The sequence below is a fragment of the Periplaneta americana genome, chromosome 15 (assembly GCF_040183065.1).
Source record: "Periplaneta americana isolate PAMFEO1 chromosome 15, P.americana_PAMFEO1_priV1, whole genome shotgun sequence".
NCBI lineage: Eukaryota > Metazoa > Arthropoda > Insecta > Blattodea > Blattidae > Periplaneta > Periplaneta americana.
This window is the reverse complement of record NC_091131.1, coordinates 127,259,225-127,284,838: the sequence shown is the minus strand read 5'-3', so window position 1 is coordinate 127,284,838 and position 25,614 is coordinate 127,259,225. Positions and strand designations below refer to the sequence as shown.

The 25,614-nt window shown below is 35.3% G+C and overlaps 1 protein-coding gene across 7 annotated transcripts in view; it reads left to right on the top strand.

The window, feature by feature from the left end:
- Positions 1–25,614, top strand: part of LOC138715323 (serine-rich adhesin for platelets-like) — a 1,148,033-nt gene that overhangs the window by 797,097 nt on the left and 325,322 nt on the right. The window contains exon 1 of one of the 7 annotated variants that reach the window (XM_069848112.1): positions 25,219–25,438. The exons of the other annotated variants lie outside the window; for them this stretch is intronic. Within the exon in view, the coding sequence (XP_069704213.1) occupies positions 25,400–25,438 (39 nt within the window). The 5' untranslated portion in view covers positions 25,219–25,399. Of the gene's footprint in view, positions 1–25,218; positions 25,439–25,614 lie in introns of those variants that run through there. 7 annotated transcript variants of the gene reach the window in all.

The following is a 25,614-nucleotide window of genomic DNA, read 5'->3' as shown; positions in this document are numbered from 1 at the left end:
CTTCCTTATTGTTGTTGATCGCACCCAATCTCAGAGAGTTATTTTGATGATACTACGTTCCATTTTTCGCTTTATCATCTTTATGAATATCTAAATTATAGCAAGAAGATATTACTTATTGAGAAAGGCGTTGAATATTTCGGATACCAATGTGAGTAAAGTGTCAATTGTCGAGTTTATCGAAAACCATTCTGTAATGTTGTGAAAAAGTTTCGTTGTTCTGGAATCCATCGTAGAGTTTTATTAATTATCTTCTCCAGAAGCTTATAACTTGTACATATCAAAGCAATAGGGCAGTAGTTTTCTTGTTTTTTCAGGCTTGAGAATTATTATTATAATAACATTTCGACATTGATCGTGGAACATTTGTTTACACAAAAGGAAATTATGCGCACCATCCGATGGGAGTTGTTTTAAAAATTAATATGGAATAGTGTCTGGTCCCGGGGCTGTTATTCTTACAGCGGCTTAAGGCATTTTGTACTTGTAAAGTAGTAATTATTAAATTACATAAGTTGGGTCAGATACAACAGTGTTCATGAGTGAGATAGTTATATGCAATGGAAGTGATTTAATACAGTTATATGAACACTTTTGATGATTGAATAAAATTAATAAAATCGGTTAAAAACCAGACATGTTTCGGAGGAATGCTCCTCCATCTTCAGTGGTAGTACCACGACGCTGGTACAGATGTTCGACCGCGTAACGTAGCTTAATTTAATCATGGTTACTAGTGAAGAAGAAAACTTGGTCAACCAGTACCACGACATGCGTTTCCTAAGAGACTTCCTTAAGCTACGTTATGTGGTCGAACATCTGTACCAGCGTCGTGGTACTACCACTGAAGATGGAGGAGCATTCCTCCGAAACATGTCTGGTTTTTAACCGATTTTATTAATTTTATTCAATCATCAAAAAGTGTTCATATAACTGTATTAAATCACTTCCATTGTATATAACTAGTAATTATTAATTTAAAGCTCTCGTCTGTATTCCAATTCGTTTCATTTTGATTGAGTTCAGAGACATTGTTATTATGCATAGGAAATCTTGTTCAAAACTGCAGTCGCTGTAGGGTAAAGTTGCCTAATGCCGTGATACTCCTAATCCCATGATACTCCTAATACCGTGATACTTTTTTTTAAATTGAATGTCAGTCAAAGTTTTGCCGTTCGATCATAGCGGTAGACATCTTTCTCGAAAGAGTGCATCTTTCAGCTAGTTTTGAGACATCGGTGAACTTTCAAACAAGAGACCCAATTCCATGATAGTCAGTGAAAAAAAACCTATCACGGAATTAGGGGTATGACGGCATTAGGCAACTTTACTCTATATCTTTTAAAACGTATCTGCTAAGGTATTCGCTATGCTTTGTGGATTAGTTACAAAGTATTACTATTTGGCTGGCAGAGATCAGTAATATAAGCGTTCCTGTTGATACCTCTGATTTTTTTCAAGTGGTCCTCTATTATACATATGTTGAGGTATCTGACGAGATATAGAAATTTAAATTATGGTTTATTTAACGAAGCTCGCAACTGCGGAGGTTATATCAGCGTCGCTGGTGTGTCGGAATTTTTGTCCCGCAGGAGTTGATGAGACATAGATGAAAGATAAGATAACTAGGATGCTTTTTCGCTTTCTTTAATTGTCTTTCTCGCTATAGCGCGAAGTTTTTGGAAATTGATCTTATTTTCTACTGTTGGTTTCCGTTTGTATTTGTAAAATGCTGGATTTATATTTTTAACTGCTAGTTTACAACATTTATTCCACCAAGGTACAGATTTTCTGTGGGATGATCTGAATGTTTTAGTAACATTTTTTCTGCAGATCTGAGTATTAATGTACTTAAATCATCTACTTTTTTGTTAATATATGAAATGTGGAAGTCGAATGGAGGAAGAAGAGTAGGCCCTATTAATTTTTTCATTAATTGTAGTTCTGAAAGCAGACCGATTAGTTGAAGTTCTATTTAATTATAGGGAGATTATAGCTTGAGTCTGTTGTAATTTCGAGCAAAATTGGAAAATGATCACTTCCAAAAAGTGTATCATGAGCACACCACAAAAAGTAGAGAAGTGATATCTGGACTACAAAAAGAGAGGTCTATATTGCTGAAAGTTCCGTGCACAATACTATAATGTGTAGATTTAATTGAATTTACTAATATTACACTCATCCTGCCTAAGGTTTTTCCGTGGTTTTCCTAAGGCGCTAAGACAAATGTCGGGATGAGCCCTAAAAGAAATGGGCTACGGACCTGCACTCATATCCCCATGAATCCCCCTAATTACTCTAAATTAATTAATAATTACATCTCTCCCCTCTCTTCGTAATTGAGTCACCATAAAGCCAAATGGCTGGTCTCTAATTTGAGACGATTCAACAAGGCTCATGACAACAATCACCTCCTACCTAATAGCCAAATTGGCTAGTCTCTTATATGAGAAAACTCATCCTGCCTAAGGTATTCCGTGGTTTTCCTAAGGCGTAAGTCAAATGTCGGGATGAGCCCTATAAGAGATGGGCTACGGACCTATATGCCCTTCCCCATATATATTCCCCTTTTCTTGTAAATGACGTATGCCCTAGTTCAGAACCTATAAATTTTCTATTAAATGTACGAGGTCACTCAATTAGTCGCAATTTGAAAGGACAGGGAACCTCTCAAATTGCAGATTTAGATTTCACGGCGCTTCTTCTGACGGCCTCCACTTGCCTTGTCATCGAACAACAGATGACAGAGTCTTCACGACTCCACTTGCACTGCGAAATGGCTAAGCCCCTTTCAATGTGCAAGATAACACCTGCCATCCTAACGGCAAATACCAGCCATCTCCTTCTCGCCCCGTCCCGTGATCACTTGATCACATTTCCGTCCCCCTCGCGTATGTGGTACCTAAGAGGTTACGTCCATTTTCGGTTTTCCCGTTCCAAATTTTCTAAAGCTCCTTCAGTGGAGCAGCGTAACCGGAGTGAGACTAGTGGCCAACAGGCTTGGAGCTCACATATTTAGTTTCTTACAGCCCCCAACCCCTTGCAAGGACGCGTTTTGGTACCTTTAAATTTTTCCTCCCAATTATCCCCCTTCGATTTTTTCGATTTTTCGAGTAATATTACATCTCCGGATTCTAGCAGAAATTCTATGATTTTGCCCGTTGAATTGGTATTAGAGTGTCCCCAAACAGTACTATGAGTATTAAAATCGCTGAGTAGAATGAAATGTAATTGGTTGATTAAATCCTTGAGATTGTGTAAATCAAGAGGTTGACTGTTAGGTAGATATATGTTACATGTACATATTTCGATGCATAATAAAAAAATTAAAGAACTAAATACAAAAGGAATCAAAATATCTGATAATAAATATATCAAATTATTACTATAGGCGTATGTAGATGATATGGTTCTTTTTGCCAGCTCTGAAAATGATGTACAAATAGCAGTATTTCGACCAAATTAAATTACATAAAAATATAATATGAAAATATCCATCTGAAAATCAAAAGAATTAGGATTCTGTGGTAAATACTTGGAGAGAGCCAAGATGAATTAAATGGAAAAAATTATAGAACAAAGATCAGAATTTAATTATTTAGAGCATTATATTTCTGAATTTAATGATGATATAGATATAAAGATACAAAGTCTCAACAGATTAAATGGCATTATAAAAATACATTTTGGCAAACAGATGGCGACATATACAAAACTACGATTACATAATGTTACAGCAAAAGTATCTTTAAAATATTCTAGTGAAGTTTGAACTCTCAATGCAAAACATAAGAAACAACTGAAAGCTGCTCAAATGAGGTTGTTACGTCCACTATTAGGTCTCACAAGATTGGATAAAAAATAAATGTAAATATACAAGAAAAATTGAAGGTTTCAAATATTCTGGATGACATAAAAATTACCAATTTCAGTGGCTACAACACGTTCAACGAATGGGATCAACACGGCTACCAAAACTGGTTTTCAAACATCAGCTAGAGGACGTAGAGATCCAGGACGACCTAAGCAGCGCTGGATTGATTAAGAACATTTACCTTGAGAAAGACAGAAACAGGCTTAATGGAGCCTTAGTCTGTAAAGTTCATGATGATGAATAAAACAATACTTCTACTGCATCAAAGTTACAAATAAGTGGTAGTTCTTTACTAGTTATATTATTGTTAACATATGTAGCCACTCCTCCGCTAGCATGAAGGTATGCATTACGGTGTGTATTGTATGAAGAATATTGTTTTATATTTGCGACATAATTATTACTAAAATTAGTTTCCTGTAAACACATGACATCAGGTTGATGCAATGTAGTTAACTTTTGTAGATACTCATACTGATACCAAAACATATTAATATTCCACTGCAGTAATGAAACAGAAATGGTTCTAAGGATAGATTGGCGTTTGTATATTGTCTAAGTCTACGGCATCAGTTTCCCCATTGTTACTTTCCATGTTTATATGGCATATAGACAGTTTTCGATCCTTGTAGGCTAATTCTATTTTAATGCCCTTGTCCTTATTGTGTGATAAAATTTCTGGAGCACTTCAGTTAGACTCTCAGTGCCATTTGTGTAAGACAAAGCTACTTTCAAGGTATCAGGTACTCCTATTGTATTTTCATGCAATCTTTTAAGCTGTGTATAGTTCAGAATAAATTCACTCGGTGTTGCTTCTAACATGTGTTTTATTGGATGTAGTTCATTCATTCATTCATTCATTCGCCATAGACCATCCGGCATCAGTCCCAAGGCTGGGGAAAACCTCGGAAGAAACCATTCAATGAGACCAAAGGGGGATCCAACCCAAGCCCGAACGCAGCTCCGGATCAGCAGCCCAGCGAGTCTGCCGACTGAGCTACATCGATGGCTCTACTAAAAATATACAATACATAGCCAATCAGATTATTAAATTTACAAACGCAAACGATCTTTCATCAGTTGAGCTATATGTATAATACAAAACAAGTAAGTTAATTAAATTTAAGGCATAAACAATTCAATCAGTTGTGATATCAATAAATTGATAATACACATCATGCAAACTACTTCAAATTACAAACACAAACAATTTATCAATAGAGCTATACAGATTACTATTCAATTTAAAGCATATAAAATTCATCGGCCAAAACTATACAAATATATACAATACAAAGTAAGCAGATTAATTAAATTTACAAGCATACTTTCATTAAGCTATACAGGTTTGTGCAATTAATATCACGTAGATTAATTCAATTTATAATCATAAACAATTCAGTTGAGCTATACAGACTACTATACAATTTACAGCAGATACAGTTCATCAACTATACAGACTACCATTCAATTTACAGTAGGCCTATATACAATTCATCAGTAGAGCTACACAGACTAGTATTCATTTTAAAAGCACATACAATTCATAGCCAAACTTACAAACATATACAATCAAATTAGTTCAATTTACAGACTTATTTTCGTTAAGCTATACAAAATTGTACAATTCATATGAAGTAGATTAATTCAGTTTATAAGCTTAAACAATTCATCGGTTGACCTATACAGTATACTATTAAATTTACAGCACATACAATTCATCAGTTATGCTAAACAAAAATATACAATGCATAATAAACAGATTAAGTCAATATAAAAATATATTTTAATTGCGCTATATAAAATTGTAGATGTCATTTTAAGAAGAATAATTCAATTCACAAGCATAATGTAGGTGGCTTCACCTTTTTTTACTTTCTTCTGGGTGAATTTAGTTTAGAGTGATTTGTAGAGTTGACAGTAGGTTCCTCATCAGTATTGTAGGGAGAGACTTCAGATAGAGAACCTATAGTGCAGTGCTATTACTAGATGACGATTCACTTGGTGGAACTGGTCTTATACATTCTATCAGTGCTTCAGTGGAAGGTGTAGACAAATTACTTAAAACTAATGAATTGATATTTGTGTCCATGTTATCGTGTATATTAGTTACGTACTGCAAATCACTGTTTTTGTTATCGTTTTTCAAAATTTCGTTTTCTGAATATTCATCTTCTAGTTAGAATATGTTCTGTGGCTTACTTAAGTTAAATTTTACTACTTCACTTAGCAATCTTGAAGTGTTATGAGGTTGAAATCTTAGTGATATACAGAGTGAATCAAAAGTCTGGAAACATATAAATATCATCCATATACTTGATTTTCGATTACTATAGGTATTACCAGTATTTGTAATACAAAATATTTTACCAGTGACACATTCGATTCTCGCCCTCAGCTATCTCAAAAGCCGCTATTTTGGATGCAAATTTGAAATTTGAAATGGAGAGGGAGTCGTGTAGGTACTCAAAATCATGTGAAAGTTACTAAAAAAAAAACAATGGTGCAATCTGTTTTGAGATATCTCTAATCGTTTTCAAGTTATTTAAAGATAACTGTCATAACGACACAAACATTTTAGTTACTGTATCTATAGATATTTTGTAACATAGTACAGTACTAAGGAGGCTTTGGAAAAGGTATTTTTATGCAATTCTGGCAATTAACTTTTCCTGCTTTACTGTTTGGTTTGATAGTTTCAATGCATTGTTGTGATTATTTGAAGCTTTCCTGTAACAAATTTATTGATTTTCGTGATGGCATTATCGAAAAAGGAAAGAATTGGTATCATTCTTCATTCTGGTGGGTTAAGCCACAGAAATGTTGCAGCAGACTTCAATTGTCATACCCTGAACGTAAACCTATCAGCCACAGTACTATAACAAAACTTATTAATAAATTTAAAGTCACAGGAAATGTAGCTGATAAAAGGAGAAGTGGACATCCGAAAACAGCAACCCATGAATTGTCGTCGATTACGGTACTAGCTACAATGGTAAAAAGCCCTAAGGAGAGTACACGACGCCTATCAAGAGAGTGTGGTTCAAATCAGGCCTCTATTTTACGCGCGCTTCATCGGCATTCATTTAAGGTTCAAATGCTACATCATCTCAGTGAAGAAAATCTTGATAGAGTCTTCAATTTTGTGATTGGGCTCAACAACAAATTGAACAGGATCCGACATTTGCATCCAAGATAGTTTTTAGTGATGAAGCAAACTTTGATATAAATGGGGAAGTAAATAGACACAACACACGATATTGGTCAGACACAAACCCAATTTGGACGGATTCTGTGAAAATGCAAGGTGCTGGTAAAATAATGGTTTGGTGTAGAATTTGGAGAAATCGTATTGTTGGTCCGTATTTTATTGAGGAGAACCTGAGTGCTATTTCTTATTTGAACATGTTGCAAGAAAACATCTTTCCTGATTTACTAAACGAAGGAGGTGAATTCCGATTTTTTTTCAACAAGATGGGCGCTCCACCTCACTATGGTCTTGCTGTTCGAAACTATCTGGACGAACAATTTCCTGGACAATGGATTGGTCGCCGTGGATCAGTAAAATAACCGGCCAGATCTCCAGATTTAATACCCCTTGCCTTTTCTTTTGGGGTTACATAAAGAGCTTGATATATGAGGAGAAATTTGAGAATGTGGAACATTTAAAGAACCGTGTCATTGAACCTGTGCTAAAGTCACACCGGAAATGCTACAAGATGTTCTCTCTGACTGAAAAATCCGTCTACAAATGTGCATTGTGTAAATGGACAACATATTGAGCACATTTTGTAGAATTTTCTTTTTTGAGTCATTGTAACAGTTATCATTTAATTAATTGAAAACAATTAGAGATATCTGAAAACAGATTGCACCATTGTTAATGCATTGAAACGTCACAGGTTAACCAAACAGTAAAGCAGGAAAATTTAATTACCAGAATTTCATAACAATACCTTTTCCAAAGCCTCCTGCACCATGTTACAAAATATCTGTAGATGCAGTAACTACTGTTTGTGTCATTATGACAGTTATCTTTAAATAACTTGAAAACGATTAGAGATATCTCAAAACAGATTGCACCAATGTTGTTTTAGTAACTCTCACATGATTTTGAGTACTTACATGACTCCCTTTTCATTTAAAATTTCAAAGTTTCACCCAAAATGGCGGAGATAGCTGAAGGCTAGAATCGAATGTGTCACTCGTAGAGGATTTGGAGTTACAAATACTGGTAACACCTATAGTAATCGAAAATCAAACATATGGAAGATATTTATATGGTTCCAGACTTTTGATTCACTCTGTAGTTCGTTGAGGGCAATCTTGCTTCATATCAGTTGTGTCTCCGAAAACAAAACATGCCTGAGGTTGTCCGGAATAAGTAATATTCTCTGTGTAGGAAGCTACCTGTGTTGTTGCTGGAATATTTTTTTGAATATACATTCGTACTGATTTTATTCCATTCTAAACCAGAAGCAAATATTGTGTATTCCAAGTTTCATTTCGAATGCCATGTATGGTACCGTATTTGTTTAGAACAGTCTGTAAAACTGAGCTGGAAATATATGGAGGAAGATTGAACTAAAACTAGGTGAATCTGTTGGTCCTATATTAGCCTGAGTTATTTCTCCTGATTCATACTGAAATTCTGTTTCTCCCTGGTACTTATCTAGTAATATTATACAATGTGATTGCAGTTACCTTCCAAAAAATTGCTCTCTCTCTCTCTCTCTCTCTATTATGCAGTTGTAGTGTATCCATTTGATCTGTGTTGATGACCTTTTTCTTTACGATCCACTGATGAATTTCCTGTGCTAATGGCCTAGTAGCAGACTGTGCAAATTGAATCTTGATCGTGTTTTTCCTGTTTTAATTTTCCATTCGTTGGTTTTTGTTTATGGTTTCCATATTGTTTTCAGTGTACAACAATGAAGAAAATTATACCGTCATTTCCGATAACTATGGTCCTGGAACGCAACAATAGTCCATTCAAATTTTGTATTCCATAACCTCGTTTACCTATTTTTGCTGTAGTGTAGTTTGAAGTCAAGTCACTGCAGCTATCTACGAACCTACGAACGGTCTATGTTACTTCTACAATGTTCTTTGAATGATTGTTTCGTGGACTTTAGTTGTGTTTCAGGGCCATAGTTATGGGAAATAACGGTATTTAAAGAGTTTCAGAGAATATTAAAAATAATTAGTTAATAACAATTATCTGAACCAATATTTATAAATTTATAGGTGTTAAATATAATTTATGTTTACTGAAATCGTGATTAAAACAATCTTAGACACTAAATTTGAAGAACTTTTTTTTACCCAGAAACTTATGTATATCACGGCCTTCTTGATTCTTCCAAAGAATGTGTGCATTCTTGATATATGAGGTAGAAAATTTTATAATAAGTAACAAACGTTCATGAAGACTATCAGAAACTGACATGGATTTTTGTAAAATGTTAAACGAAGTCCGAAATATACAATGAAAATAGAAGTTATGGATGTGACAACAGAAGAAGAACCTAAATAAATTATTGTTCAATCAGTGGATGAAAAATTAGATTCACAAGTACAAAGAAACGGAAGAAGTACGAAAGATGACATAAAGAGTGAATGAACTGTGTTAGACGGAATACTGTACGTGTTACAACAGTTTTCTACCTATATACAGTCACGAAGCTTGAGTTGTTGAGGGTACTGGGAACAATAGACTGTGCCGGTACTATTTCGCATTGTCTGTAATGAGGCGATAGTAGCGATCCTAGTGATTAGCACCTATCTATGGATGCATATTCCCTACGTATTGAGCTTCGTGACTGTATATACTAGACTGTAGTAAAAGCTCAATACGTAGAGAATATGCATCTACAGATAGTTGCTAACCACTAGGATCGTTACTATCGCCTCATCACAGACAGTGCGAAATAGTATCGGCACAGTCTATTGTTCATAGTACCCTTATAATAGCTCAAGCTTCGTGACTGTATATACTAGACTGTGGTGTTACCATGAGTATTTATGGATTAACTGAACTACGAGTAGTTTTCGATTAAGAAGAACCATTAATAAAACTGTATTGTAGAAATGTTTATTCATTATTATTATTATTATTATTATTATTATTATTATTATTATTATTATTATTACTACTACTACTACTATTATTATCATCATCATTAAGTTCTGAAATTGCATTTAAACTCTACATCAATGCCATAAACGCTTTACTGTTTGAAGGAATTTGTTGTGCTCTATACAAAGGAACGTAGAGAAGCGTTGCTCATCACCAGAACGACCATTAACGTCGGGTGTCGTGCAGTAGATTATACAGCCGCTTGGTATGCAAAGAAGCGTCCGCTAATGAGCGTTGTGGGGAATTGTTTAGATTTAATCATGTAGTTTTCACAAAACACAGATAGAAAATAAGATTGTTGTGCATTTTAGAAATTCCTTTATAAAGCAGTGAGAGAGTTCCACGATTAAACATCTATTTACATGCTATAAACAACCAAGGCAGGTTTTAGCATCGTCACTGAAGGCGTTTGAAAGCATTTAAAAATCGTATAGGCTATTTCAGAAACGGCGAGATGATTACATTTGGTATTATAATAATTGTGAAATGGTAGAGTAAGAGTCTTCACGGACTATTAAGAAACAATAACAACGTAATATGAGGAAAATGGCATGGGAATCGAAGTACTCGGGAAAAATTTACTTCAGTGAAAGTATTTTTTGTTCAACAGCTGCACGCTTATCAATAAACGAAGTAACTTACACACTTATTGATTTCTGAATAATTACAATTATGTTTCTGATTAATATGAAATGTATTTTAACGACTAATACTTTCATTGTTTGGCATTAACCCAAGGATCCTTCTGCAATAGTAATACCAAATACCCTACTATAATAATACCGGACAGCTGTATACTAGCAGCATTGACGCGCTATGAACAGTGAGACACAACGACCTAGAAGAATATTCTTACTTCTAGCTCTTGGGGAGATAAATGAAAGTATTGTTTGGTTTGTGTATAAGATGCAAAAATAAGACATGGTGACATAATATAATATGTAATAAATTAAAAATCCGGGCATAAAACCAGGTGACTGCAGCATGCCAAAAACGAAGGAGAAATTCGGACTTTTGACAAAAAAAGAAGTAGAGCAGTAGATTCAATGGAAAAACAGGAAATCTCCTGCTTAATCAGTAGGTATGACAACACTGTACCTGTCATCTAGCAGAACGGCGTGGAATTACGTCCACAAATACAAATATTAACATAGTGGGATTCGGATTATTGTTTAAAACGTGAGTTACTAAAGTGGAATAATATATGAAACACTTAAGAAATGTTGAATAATATTTAATGTAAAATTATTATCTTTATATCAAAGCTGCATATTATGAGAAATATTGCATACTTCATATTACTTTCCGTTATTAATTGTTACATATTTTTCCTTTGGTTTAGTGAGACAAAATCAATTCTGATATTAGGAATGAATTTACAATAATTCTTTATATACGCATTGCTGACAATTGCAAAGATAAAATTTATAGTAATCTGATGCTTGTAATAATTTTATTAGTAAAGGCATGTGTACAACAATAAAAGTTAATTTGATAAAACTTTAAAAATTTCCGGTACATTCTAACTTCTATACATTTATTAGGTCTAAATAAAAAAGTTAATTTGTATTTTTCTATAAACACAAAGACTTACTAAAAATGTTGTTGACTCACGTTTCATGATCCCTCGGAAATCGAGCAATTTGTAATGGTGTAATTCTAGCAATTATAAACAGCACATATACACCCTGACATTTTAACACAGCACTAATTAATAAAACTATTAACTAGCCCAGCAACAATATACATTGCAGTTGATTACAGCTTGTTTCGCGAGTATCGACACACCGGCCGCCTAGGTAGCAGCACCAGTGTCGTTCGCGCGCAGAACTGCTACCTGTCCGATATTATTATAGTAAGGTATTTGGTAATATTACAGAAGAAGTGGCACAGAATGGGATCCTTTTCAGATATGAATTATAAAGGGGAGTTAAACAAAAAAAGTCTAGCATTATTTTGTCGTTTGTGAACGGTTTTGAGATATTCATACAAACAAAAGCGAGCAGATGGCAACATTGCATCACGTGTTCACGTTACAGCAGTTGAGTCACAAGACAACAAATAAACTAAAGGTTCAGTAATCCAACGCGCCAGAGAGGGCCATTGGTAATTTAATTTAATTTAATTACAGCTATAAACATAAAACAAATGCATAGTCAGTCTATACAAAAACACAAGTATAGTTTAAAAATCAAATTGAAACTGAAATTAGACATCTTGATTACACAACTTTTAATACTATATCATTTTGGAAAACGATTATATGTCTTTCACGTGTTAAATTTTATGTTACCTTGTTAACATGTTTCGGCCTGCTATTGGCCATCATCAGAACTGGTTGTTGCTGGTCTTGGCGCCTTTTGTTTTGTTTCCTATGGGGGTGTGTTTGTGTAGTGTAATGTGGAGTCAAAGAGTGTGTGTGTTCTGAAATTGAGTTGTGTGTTGAGAATTTCATGATTGCCAATAGCACGCCGAAACATGTTAACATGGTAGCATAAAATTTAACACGTGAAAGACATATAATACGTTTTCCAAACTAAAATTAGAAGTGAAGAGTTCCTGCTTGTTCAAAATATTCATTCACATTATAAAAAGGATTAACAAAAAGCCATTTCCGTAAAACGCTTCGAAATCTAGATAAAGTAACATTATGAGCATCATAAGATAGTTTGTTGAATAATTTTAGTGACATTGAGTCAAGCCAACACTTTGATTTATTCAATCTAACTGCCGGTTCGAATAGAAGATAACAGGACCTGCTTTTATTTATGTATATCTCGTCCATTGCTATAGTTATTTATTCCCCTTTCTTTCCTAAGTAAACATTCAAATATATATTCACTACAGTCAGTATTGTCTCTTGTTTAAATAACGGTCTGCAGTGAGCTTTGAAAGTGGCAGCCGTAATGATACGTGAGGTCTTTTTTTTTTTTTTTGCAAGATAAGTAATTTTCATATACCAGAGCTATTACCCCAAATATGAATCCCATGCAACAATAAGCTATTAAAAAGGCACAATATGATATTCTAAGATAAGATTTGGATATCAAAGTTTTCAATTTCTTAACAGAAAAATGACTCTAGATAATTTATTACAAAGTAAATCTATATGACGATCCCAATTCAGTTTATTATCAAGAGTCAAACCAAGCACTTTAACATGACTCTGAAATTGAACATACATTGTTTCTTTTAAAGAAAAAAGTATCTTCTGTGTTTTATTATTTATTAACATTGACACTAAATCCATTCGCCTGGAACCAAGACATGAAATTATTTAAAGATTCGGTCAGAAAAAACAAATCATTGTTAGAACAATATAAAGATGTATCATCAGCGAACAAAACACATTCATTGGAAACATAATTGGGGAGATCATTTATCGCTATTAGGAACAATATGGGCCCCAAGACAGAAATCAAATTACGTCAAACCCGTCAATGTTACGCAACAAACCAATAAGGACACATTTGTTGATTGTTTCAGAATTCAACCGAAAAACTTTATCTCGTTATAGAGGGGTTGTAGACAAAAAATTTGATATCACGAACCCAGGGTCTCCGACAAAAAATATCTGAGTTATCAGTGTTGTTAAAGTTGTTTAGATTTGATACTCATATTTCAGTACTAAAATTAAATAGTGGTGTGGAATAGTATGCAACGGTTTCGGACCTTATTACGGACATTGCATGAAGCCCAACTGTTAAGGACTAATCGACCGCGTTTTCAAAATTTAGTCTTCACACAATCTGTAATATTGCAGGTAAATAATGACACAGCACGCCACTGCACTGCTTATTCATTTTCGTTATTGTAGCTATTTTAGCGTTTAATTATGGACATAAGGCTTTGGTGTAACGCACAACGCGCAAGACCAAGAGGTAGTATGTTCGAGTCTAGCCGTGGTAGTTTTTTTTAATCCCAATACCTCACACTTTATTGATGAGATATCTTAATTCTTTATTTTATGAAAGCGCTGGCCTTCTGTGCCCACGTTGAGGGTTCGATCCTGGCCCAGGCCGATGGCATTTAAGTGTGCTTAAATGCGACAGCTTCATGTCACTAGATTTAGTGGCATGTAAAAGAACTCCTTGGGACAAAATTCCTGCACACCAGTGACACTGATATAATCTCGGCAGTTGCGAGCGTCGTTAAAAAACCATAATTTTATTTTAGTTTTTTTTATGAACCACCGAAATATGTGTCGTAATATCTAATTATTATGCTTTCGACAAGAGTATACTGTAAGTACAGTACTAGCCGTTGGTTCGTTACACTTCATTTGAGATGAAGTCTGTCGTATTGAACTCCTATGGAGCTCCATTCAGACCATGTTGTGCCGCCGCATTTCTGAAGTAATTTTTAATTACTTTTAAGCTAGCTTTCGTAACACATCACCTAATTTTTTCAAATCATTAACACCACTGGTATTCCACGAATTTTTTTTAAGACAAAACAAAACACAACCAGAAAAATAAACATCCACGTACTAGAGCTCGAAAAATAATAATTCTGAATAAAATTGCTCACATTCTGGATGGAGAAATCCTCATGGATTTTACATGTATTAATGCCCGAAAACTAATATTTCTGAAGGAAGTTCCTCACATTCTGTATGGAAGAAATTCTCGTAGATTTTAGAAGTATTAAAGCCCCAAATTTAGACATAATACTTCTGAAAGAAGTTCCTACATTCTTCATGGACAAATCCTCATAGATTTTAGACGTATTAAAGGCCGAAAAATAATACTTCTTAAGGAAGTTTCTCACATTTTACATGAAGAAAACCTCATAGATTTTACATGTATAAAAACCCGAAAAGTAATATTTCTGAAGGAAGTTCCTTACATTCTGCATGGAGAAATTTCATAGATTTTACAAGTATTAAAGCCCGAAAAGTAGGCCTAATACTTCAGGAGGAAATTCCTCACATTCTTAAATCCGCATAGGTTTTTACGCGTATTAAAGCCCGAAAAGTAATACTTCTGAATGACGTTCCTCACATTCTGCATTGAGAAATCCTCATGTATTTTACGCGTATTAAAGCCCGAAAAGTATTACTACTGAAGGAAGTTCCTCACTTTCTACATGGACAAAATCTCATAGATTTTACGTGTAGCTATAAAAGTAATATTTCTGAAGGAAGTTCCTCACATTCTGCATGGAGAAATCCTCGTAGATTTTACATGTATAGAAGCCCGAAAAGTAATACTTCTGAAGGAAGTTCCTCATATTCTACATGAAGAAATCATCCCTGCTTCAGTCGAAAGTGCTAAGATGATCCAAGTGCTTGGAGTTACGCACAACATCGCTCGAACCTTGTTACTTTCAGAAAAATTGGTCATTAGTTCATAGCGTATGTGCTACCGGTACGGCTGGGAATACTGATTAGCACGCAGTCGTATCTGTACTTGGTCGTGCGAGCTTTCGAAACTTTATGATAAAAAAAACTTCCGCTTTACACAGAGATAATGAGTAATTCCGTACCTTATTAACACGTCTCACAACTAAAACCGTGGGTGTTGCCGATAGCAACCTACACAGAGAGATACGCAGCGTTATTTATGAGTAATTATGACCGGCGAAGCAATTTGCAGTATAATATAACTCTCGATACCCACTCACCAGTCTGAAATAACATTTAAGCACGCATTACTTGTACCTACTTTCTCTGCGTACGAAGTAAGAATGACTTACAAAGTGAAAGTATTGTGATGATGCAAAAATTCCATTTCGAAACTTTTAAGGTAATACACTGATAAAGAATAAAGTGGTTAATCGGCATACCATGTGTATGTATGTATGTATGTATGTATGTATGTATGTATGTATGTATGTATGTATGTATGTATGTATGTATGGTGATTCACGAGGATTTACCGTCACTTACGGAGCTTATTTCCGAAGACATTTTCAGCAAAAAAAAGTAATATAAGCATTTGTTCTAATCTCAATATTTTCAAAGTTACACTAATTTTAAGTTGTTTGCAAAATATCTTTTTTTCTTTAGTTTTAAGGGTAAAATAATATTACAAATAGAGAATGAACTATTCAGAAGTATCATTTCTTTAATTGGATAGTGTTCTGAAGCTAAAAATATGTTGTCAGTTGCTTTGTACAGATTTTGTTTTTCAATTTTTAACTAAAAATGACATCATTCTTACGCACTTGTTACAAATCATACGACTTTAGGAACTTGATTCTTTACATTTTAATTATGCATCCCAATTTACACTTAGCGGCAAAAAGAATGGGCCGACTCTTGGTCGATAGAAATGCTAAGTTCTGTCGCGCGGTTCACTCGTGTAAACGTAACCCAGTGCAAGGCATTGCTGTGGTGTCTCTTCATTGAAAGTCGTCCGTCTATAATATAATAAACCTTACGAGCAGTGTGTAGCCCAGTGGTAAGAAGTCTGACATCCGTGCCAGAGGTTGTGTGTTCGCCTCCTGGTACGATACAATTATTTTTCTTTTATTTTAACTTTTACTTAATTTATTAGTTTAAATGTGAAATGGCATTTGTTAACAAACTTCGTTATGCCTGGCCTGTATAAATAAAAACACTTGTTTCACATCCTAAAAAAACGGACGCATATCAAACACAAATAAATAATTAAATTAACAACAACAAACAATTTGTTAATATATTAACAAAACAAGGCTGTGGCGGGGACTAGCATCTCGTCCACAAACCACCTGCGTCAACATCTGCCCTCATTCTGCGCGGCATGGAGTCCACAAGATTATGGAACAGGTCTAAATTCTTAGCCATCTTCTCCCTTGCATCTAGAACTTTGTCCCACAATTCCTCAGGTGTCCGAACGGGTGGTTGTTCTGCCCAATTAGAGCGTAGGATCCTTTTGACTGCAGCCCACAAATTTTGAAACGGATTCATATCTGGTGAATTTGGAGGCCAGTCGACTGGTTCGACATCACGCCTCCTCGTAAACCATCTTTGAACCCGGCTGGCCGTGTGTATCGGATGATTATCCTGCTGGAAGAAAAGTGTTCCTTCTGGATACCGTTTTCGGGCGGAAGGATCATTACATTTGCCAAAATGTGTTCGTAGACTTCTGCCGTAAACAGACCGTGGATGCGTTCCAGAAGTCCTACTCCATCGTACGATATCCACCCCCATTATGCGACCCTCACGCGAAGCGTATCGGTGGTCACTCATACAATAAACTAGGGCAGTACTATCATTGCTATTGGAGATAGTTACCTCGTCGGAGAAAATGACATTTCTCCAATCAAAGTCCTGTCGGATAGTAATGAGTTATTGTTTCTGTGCCATCTTCAAGGGTAATGAAGAGACAGAACGTTATATTAACAGATAGCAGTATTGCTTGAAAGAGAGAGGGAGGTTTATTATTTATTAGAGTTTGGGCATATTCTAAGATATATCGCCACATAATTATAGCTTTGCGAGACACATATGATGGTAAATTTGTAATAAAAAAAAAGAAGGTTGGGGGAGATTCGAACCTTGAGCTACTACTATCAACGTGTTCAATACACCAATGCCATAACAACTTACGCTACTGCAACTGTTTATATCAGTTCGGCATAATACATGGTTTGCCTGTTCATATTCGCTCCGGTCGATTTTGTATTTATCAATTTTATTATTATTTCACTCTTCAAGGGCCCTGATGTTTCTAGAATCAACCCGCCATTCGATTTTATTACATATTTTAACCTCTTAAACAAAATACAGCAAATTTAAATGGTTTAATTATGTGTTATCTAGTGAACTACGGCGTTGACGAGACGAGCATGCGCAATGTAGGCCCATTCTTTTTGCCGCTAAGTGTACAGTCTTAAAGAATTTACAAGATGGCTTGATTTGTAACAATTGTTGTGGTAAATGGGTAAGAAAATGTAATTTTGTAGTTAAAAATCCAAAAAAAAAATTCTATACGAAGCAACTATGGAATTCACAACACATTTTTCGCTTCAGAATACTTGTTAATTAAAGAAATGATACTCCTGAATAGTTCATTCTTTATCTGTAATATTCTTTTACCCTTAAAACTCAAGAATAATGATATTTTAGATACAACTTTAAATTAGTGTAATTCTGAAAATATTGAGATTAGGACAAATGTTTATATGACTTTTTTGCTAGAATGTCTTCGGAAATAAGCTCCGTAAGGGACGGTAAATCCTGGTGAATCTCCCTGTGTATGTATGTATGTATGTATGTATGTATGTATGTATGTATGTATGTATGTATGTATGTATGTATGTATGTGAGCACGAGTTCCACTCTTTCAGGGGCGAGCTAAAGTTTTTTCTGTATATATTATATTTTATGTTACAATTATTAGGAAAATAAATAAATAAGTAGGCCTAAATAAAATAAATAAATGTATAAATATATGTATGTATGTATGTATGTGTGTTCTTAATTTCAATTCAGGAATCCGCCCCTGAGCACGAGTTCCACTCTTTCAGGGGCGAGCTAAAGTTTTTTTCTGTATATATTATATTTTATGTTACAATTATTAGCAAAATAAATAAATAAATAAGTAAATAAAATAAATAAATGCATGTATGTATGTATGTATGTATGTATGTATGTATGTGTGTATGTATCTATGTATGTATGTATGTATGTATGTATGTATGTATGTATGTATGTATGTATGTATGTATGTATGTATACAAACATTCTTTTGGAAGGAAAATTGTTTAAATGTGGAACGAATAGATCATTTCTGAACAACTGGCATTGTCTGTAGTCTAGTTCTGACTTTAATTAGTAGTTTTTCTTCGCTTCAGAAGTTTTAACAATGCTCCACCAGCTAAATATGTCCATCAACTAAATTTCAGTCAGACATTATGTATAGCTCATTCTCATCATAGCAGAAGTTCATCGTAATGAGTATGTTCTCTAGTCGTTTACAATTTTACCATTCAATTTAAACTGAGATGGATTTATAAAAAAAAAAATAGGCGCTTTTGACGTCAGAGATAGAAGCAACTCTGTAGCGGTTGTTCAACAATAGAAGCGAAAGATTCGGATGAGCGGTCTCGAAAATAGGAAGGGGGAGACTGAAAGGGATTGTTTGTAGTCTGACAAAAGACTTGGCAGAGAGGAGGGGGACTGTCAGAGGAAGAGATAATTAAATAGTGTGTGTAGACTAGAGTGTCCCTGCATGCTTTCACAGTGTGAAAACACTGTGTAACCAACTGATCGTGAATGTCTGATTGTTGTAGATAGAGGTCCCTGTGTAATGTTAATCTGTGACTGGTGCATGAACTGTAGATGTCAGGTACCCAGGTTGAGACCTACTAGACCTATTATTATTATTATTATTATTATTATTATTATTATTATTGTTATTATTATTATTATTATTATTATTATTATTATGCAATAAGTACAAATTGATAAGAAGCCTTATAGGCTACTTTATAGTAGTTACAAAATTATTAATAATTGAAACACGACCACTTATATTCATAGCGAATACCACATTTTCTCAAGAATGAATTACTTTTAGGCAAATCTTGTATCCTACTCCATATTGGTAATCAATAGGCTGAAGATGTTGTCTTAAATGTCTATTCTGTTCGTGAGTAAAAAAAGAAAATAGGGGGTGCAGAGCACAAGGGATATAAGCGACATAAATCTAATGTTGAAGTTAAGTGACAATGGAAAATTGTATGCAAAGTCTACGATGCCTTTTTTGTGCTTAAATATTGAGCCTTGGTTATATGAAGTAGTTCACTGCAGATTTTGAAGAAATTTTAAAATAGAGATTTAAAAATAATCATTTTATAATAAACTTATATCTTATATCTCTTGTGTTCCAAGCTATTTTGCAGATTTTGCAAACTAAATTATAAAAAATGTAATGCGTAAATTACAAAATACATTCTAAATTCAAACAAATTTACGCGTATGAAAAAAGTTGAAGTTTTTAAACGTACAGAATGTCAATTTGTTTTGCTCACCCAAAATATTTATTTTTTCTTAGGCGTCAAATGAAAAACTGCTTTAAACAAAAGTTAAGTACAATGGAGATTTAGTATGATTGGTATGTCTTTCTTGTAACCTTGTTCATTAATGAGATATGAGTAATAACTTCATTTTTTGAAAGCAACATGGACTTATTAGTCGATGAATCATTAAACTCTTTCAAGGCCTGTTAAAATGTACACAATGTATCATTATAATAAACAAAACGCTGAGGGGTGCAAAAAATGATCCAGTGTATGTACTACGCGTCCAAGTTAAATCTGCGTCCGGAAAGTATGTGAATCACCATTCCGTCTGCCTCTGGCCTTGCGACCTGTGAGTAAATATTAAGCTCATAACGATATGTTCACTGTTCTCGCCAACGAGTTGTATGAGATAGTGGTGAATACACTTGTATAGGATGTGCTGAAAGTGTTGTACCCATATAAATATTGTGAAAGTGTTGATATTACACATACACACACATAATTATATGCCTCACTCATTGCATTACCTCTTGTTACATGACCTCATTCATAGACGAAACAGTAGGTTGTATACTAACAACTAGAGCAATTAGAGCTACTAGCGCTCGTCTCTTCCATTCACGGGACGCAAATTTAACTTGGGGGCGTACTACGTACTGCAAGTCCGAAGTAAAATGACCTTTGTAGCACTGCAATACCGCCGTTGCTGGGCATTGTTTCATAAATGGTACCTTAAATGGTAGATGGTATGCAAGATTCATAAGAACCAGTCTTCCCAATATTTTGAAGGCCATACCAGTAACACAAGTCAGGCAAAACTTTGACTAGTGCCAAAAAACAGTTATTTTAAATGTATTTCGCAAGTTCAGTGAAAAATATCCAGAACTTCCGATAAAAGAGATAGTGAATTTAACGTCTGAGTTTACCGGTGTGTCGTATACAAGCATTAATAGTACTCGGAAAGAAAAAAACAAAAACTGTAAGGTTGTAACTCCTGGAAAAAATAAAACGTGTGAAATATGCTTTTGATAAGTATGATGAATTTGTGGCAAATGCACATCGTGTAGTAGTGCATAATTTATTTTTCAAGAATGAACCCCCTACAATTAATAAGTACTGTAGCAAGTAAATAGTGACTCTGAATTGCCTAATTTCAAAAGAACAACATTTCACAAAATATTATGTGAAATTTGGTTAGAATTTGATTTTTAAAAAGTCAAAAGATTGTTGTTATGGATAGCGATGACATTTTTCTGTGGAGAAGGGATTATTTAAGAGCAGTGCATAGGTTCTGAGCACAAGGATGTAAATTTTACTACTTGGATGAAACCTGGGTTAATGAAGGTTTTACGACTTCAAAAGTGTGAGCAGATTCTACGGTGAAAACGAAAAAAATAAATAAATAATAAGGCATTTCTTTCGGAATTGAGTACCGGCCTAAAAAAACCCTCAGGTAAAGACAAGGGTCTCATTTTGCTGCATATAGGAAGTGAGGATGGTTTTGTAGAAGACGGGGAATTATTATTCGAATCTAAGAAAGATGGGGATTATCATGAAGACATGAATGGAGAAGTTTTCACGGACTGGTTCTTAAAAATCCTGCCAAAACTCGAACCCAATAGTGTGATAATCATGGACAATTCCCCTTATCACAGCGTTGAAGCCGATCGGTTACCAAATAGGTCGTAGTTAAAGAATGACATTATTGCCTGGATTGAAGCAAAAAATATTGGTTGTGATAAAAACATGATAAAAGATGAACTTTGACAAATAAGTCGAGACGCAAATGTCGCTCTTAGATATGACAAATACGACAACAATGTGTTGTATCCGGGAATCGAAGCTCCTCCTGGCTTAACATAATATCAGGTATACGACAGGGGTCGGTACTCGGACCATTGTCGTTCACAATATATGTCAGTGATATTACATCTCTTGTAAGGCATTGTAACTGTCACTTGTATGGTGACGACTTTCAGTGCTACACCTCTTCCCGCTTAGACAGAGTAAACGACGTTATAGATAAACTGAACGAAGACATCAACTCGATTGTAACATGGACAAAGAAACTCCATCTTAAAATCAATCGTGGAAAGACACAAGCAATTATTATATTAGGACACAAACGGCAAACCGACGCTGTAAAACACCTCGACATTTCCCCGTTAAAGTACACTTAACGGCAAAAAGAATGTGCCGACTATTGGTCGATATAAATGCTAAGTTCTATCGCGCGGTTCACTAGTGTAAACGCACTGCACTGCAAGGCATTACTGTGTGTCTCTTCATTGAAAGTCATCCATCTTCAATGTATAAACCTCATGAGCTGTGTGTGGCCCAGTGGTAAAATGTCTAACATCCCAGCCAGAGGTTCTGAGTTCGCTTCCCGGTACGATAAAATTACTTTTTTATTTTAATTTTTAATTAATTTATTTAAATTTGAATTGGAATTTTGTCATAAACTTCATTATGTCTGCCTTGTAAAATTCTTATTGCCCACGACCTGTGGGCTATTAATAGGCGAACCCTGGTCTATATAAACAATATACTTATTTCACATCCTAAAAAATCGGACGCATATTTAATATAAATAAATAAACAAAAACAAACATTTTTTTAATCTATTAACAAAAAAGGCCTGTGGTGGGGACTAGTATCTCGTCCACAAACCACCTGCGTCAACAACTTCCCTCATTCTGCGCGGCATGGAGTCCACAAGATTATGGAACAAGTCTGAATTCATGCCCACCTCGTTCCACGCATCTAGAACGCAGTCCCACAATTCGTCAGCTGTCTGAACGGGTGGTTGTTCTGCCCAATTAGAGCATAGGATCCCTTTGACTGCAGTCCACAAATTTTCCACATCTGGTGACTTTGGAGGCCAGTCTCATAAATCATCTTTGAATCCGGTTGGCGATGTATACCGGGTGATTATCCTGTTGGAAGAAAAGTGTTGCTTCTGGATATCGTTCTCGGGCGGAAGGGATCATTAAATTTGCCAAAATGTGTTCGTAGACTTTTGCCATAAACCGACCGTGGATGCGTTTCAGAAGTCCTACCTCATCGTATGACATCCACCGCCAGCACGCGACACTCACGCGACCCGGACTGTTAAGTCGTAACATGACGCGTTCATCGTATCGGTGGTCATTCATACGATAAACTAGGGCAGGACCATCGTTGTTACTGGAGACAACTACCTCGTCGGAGAAAATGGCATTTCTCCAATCGAAGTCCTGTCGGAGATTAGCATACGCTAGTCAGTCCACGGCATGCTCCATCGTCGAATGTTCTCTCCTCACAGCTCGACGACAACGTATGCCACGCTCTCTAAAACGTCTCCTCACGGTATGTGGGGAATCTAGAAAGTTGGACGCCATCTTGAGTTGAGAGGCATTTCTAAAAGTGTGGCTCTCAACTTCTCTCAATAATCTGGCGTTCCCAAGTAGAGATTCGCGGCCGACAAGGAATGGAAGCATTCACAACTTCACCATTCTCGATAAAAAAAATTATCCCACCGCTTAGCAGTTGACAATGGGACTCCAATCTCTCTGGCCGCCATCGACAAAGAATAACCTACGCGAACCAGGGCAATGACTTCTCTCTGCCATCTTCACGCGTAATGACGAGACAGAACTTTTATTAACAGACAGGAGTATTGCTTGGAAGAGAGAGGGAGGTTTATTATTTATTAGATGTCGCCACATAAATATAGCTTTGCGAGATACATATGATGGCAAATTTGTAATTAAAAGAAAAAGATTTTAGGAGATTTGAACTTTGAGCTACTATCGTTACCTCGTTTAACAGACTAATTTCGTAAAGACTTACGCTACTGTGACTGTTAATGTCGTTTTGGCATAATACGTGGTTTTCCTGTTCATATTCGCTTCGGTTGATTTTGTATTTATAAATTTTACTATTATTTCACTCTTCAGAGGCCCTGATGTATCTAGAATCAACCTTCCATTCGATTTTATAACTTATTTTAGACTCTTAAACAGAATACAGCAAATTTAAATGGTTTACTTATGTGTTACCTGGTGAAGTACGGCTTTGAAGAGACGAGCATGCGCAATGTTATGTATCTGGAACTTAGAAATTGTCGGCGGGTCATTCTTTTTGCCGTTAAGTGTAAGTACAGTGCATATCCCTTTCAGTTCTTCAGTAAAAAATTTTGCCATTCACATGGATAATAATCTAAACTGGGACATGCAAATCACAGAAACTTGCAGATGTTATCTATGTGTTCCCTCTTGCTTAAAAACCGTTCCTTGTGCAGACGCTGGTATTTCCCTATTTTAACTATGCTGACATTTTACTGACTGACCTTTCCAGCGACAACAAAACGAAACTTCAACGTTCTCATAATTTGTGTGTACATTTTGTAAGCAATGTTCGTAAATCTGATCATATTACCCCATCCCTGGAAGCAATAGGTTGGCTTAAACTAGATAAGAAAAGAAATTTACATTCACTTCTCTTTCTCTTCGAAATCTAGAACTCTTCTATTCCTTCGTACCTGTCGTCTCGCTTCACTTACCTTTCTTCCCACCATAATCTGAACACAAGCTCTCACCATGAAACAATACTAACAATACCATCCCATCGCACCTTCTCATACTCATCCTCTTTCACAATAGCTCTGCCAAGACTCTGGAATTTGCTACCTGCTAGCATCAGGGACTGTCGAAATAAAATTGAATTCAAACGCAAACTTACTAGGGACTTGGTCAGTAATTGAGACTCGTTCAGACATGGCTTCTTGTAAATAGTTCTCTTAATCTATTACAAAATATTTCAATATCCGGTAATTTCATCACTATACAATTTTGTTATTCTATGTTTAATTTGTAATTCAGTAAATACAAAAAAAAATATTCTTTATTCTTAACTTCTATGACAAATTGGCTAGCCTTCATTAATCAGGCAATCTTTTCGTACTTTGGATTTCATTGTAATTGTAATTGTAAATTTAATATTAATTGTAATTTTATTCTTCATATTGTAATTTTAATCCCCTGGTAGAGGAGCAGAGAAGACCTGACGGCCTTATCTCTACCAGGTTAAATAAATAAATACTAAGTACTATAATATTGTGGATTCACTTGTGCAACAGTCTAACATGACATTGCAGCTATTGCCTCCTTATCATTGTTTATTAAATCCTTTAGAAATGATATGGAGTCAGGTGAAGGGTTACGTTAGACAGCTCAACACAACGTTGAATATTAGAGATGTCAAGTTCTTAACTGAGCAAGCAATTAAACTTGTGACTGCAGATGCCTAGAAGAAGCGCATCGAAACACGTTTGTTCTGGGAGCTAGACAATTTGAGTGATACTCTTGTTGATAAAATAAATATTAGTTATCAGTCTTGGTGACGAAAGCAGCGGTAGTGACAGTGACGAAAGAACTGAAACTAATACAGATATGGATGGGATAGAACCACTTACGGAATCGGAATTAATGGTAAGTGTTGCAAGTCGAAACTTTTTTAAAAGTATGGCTTACTTCAGCCGTGGCGAGAATGCGACTCGCGAGACATTGTGGCTCGCAGTGAGACCTACTGTGCTCCAACACGAGAAAGTCTTTGCGGAATGAAACGCAGAGGGGTAATGCTGTGAATGAATGTTGATGTCATAAGA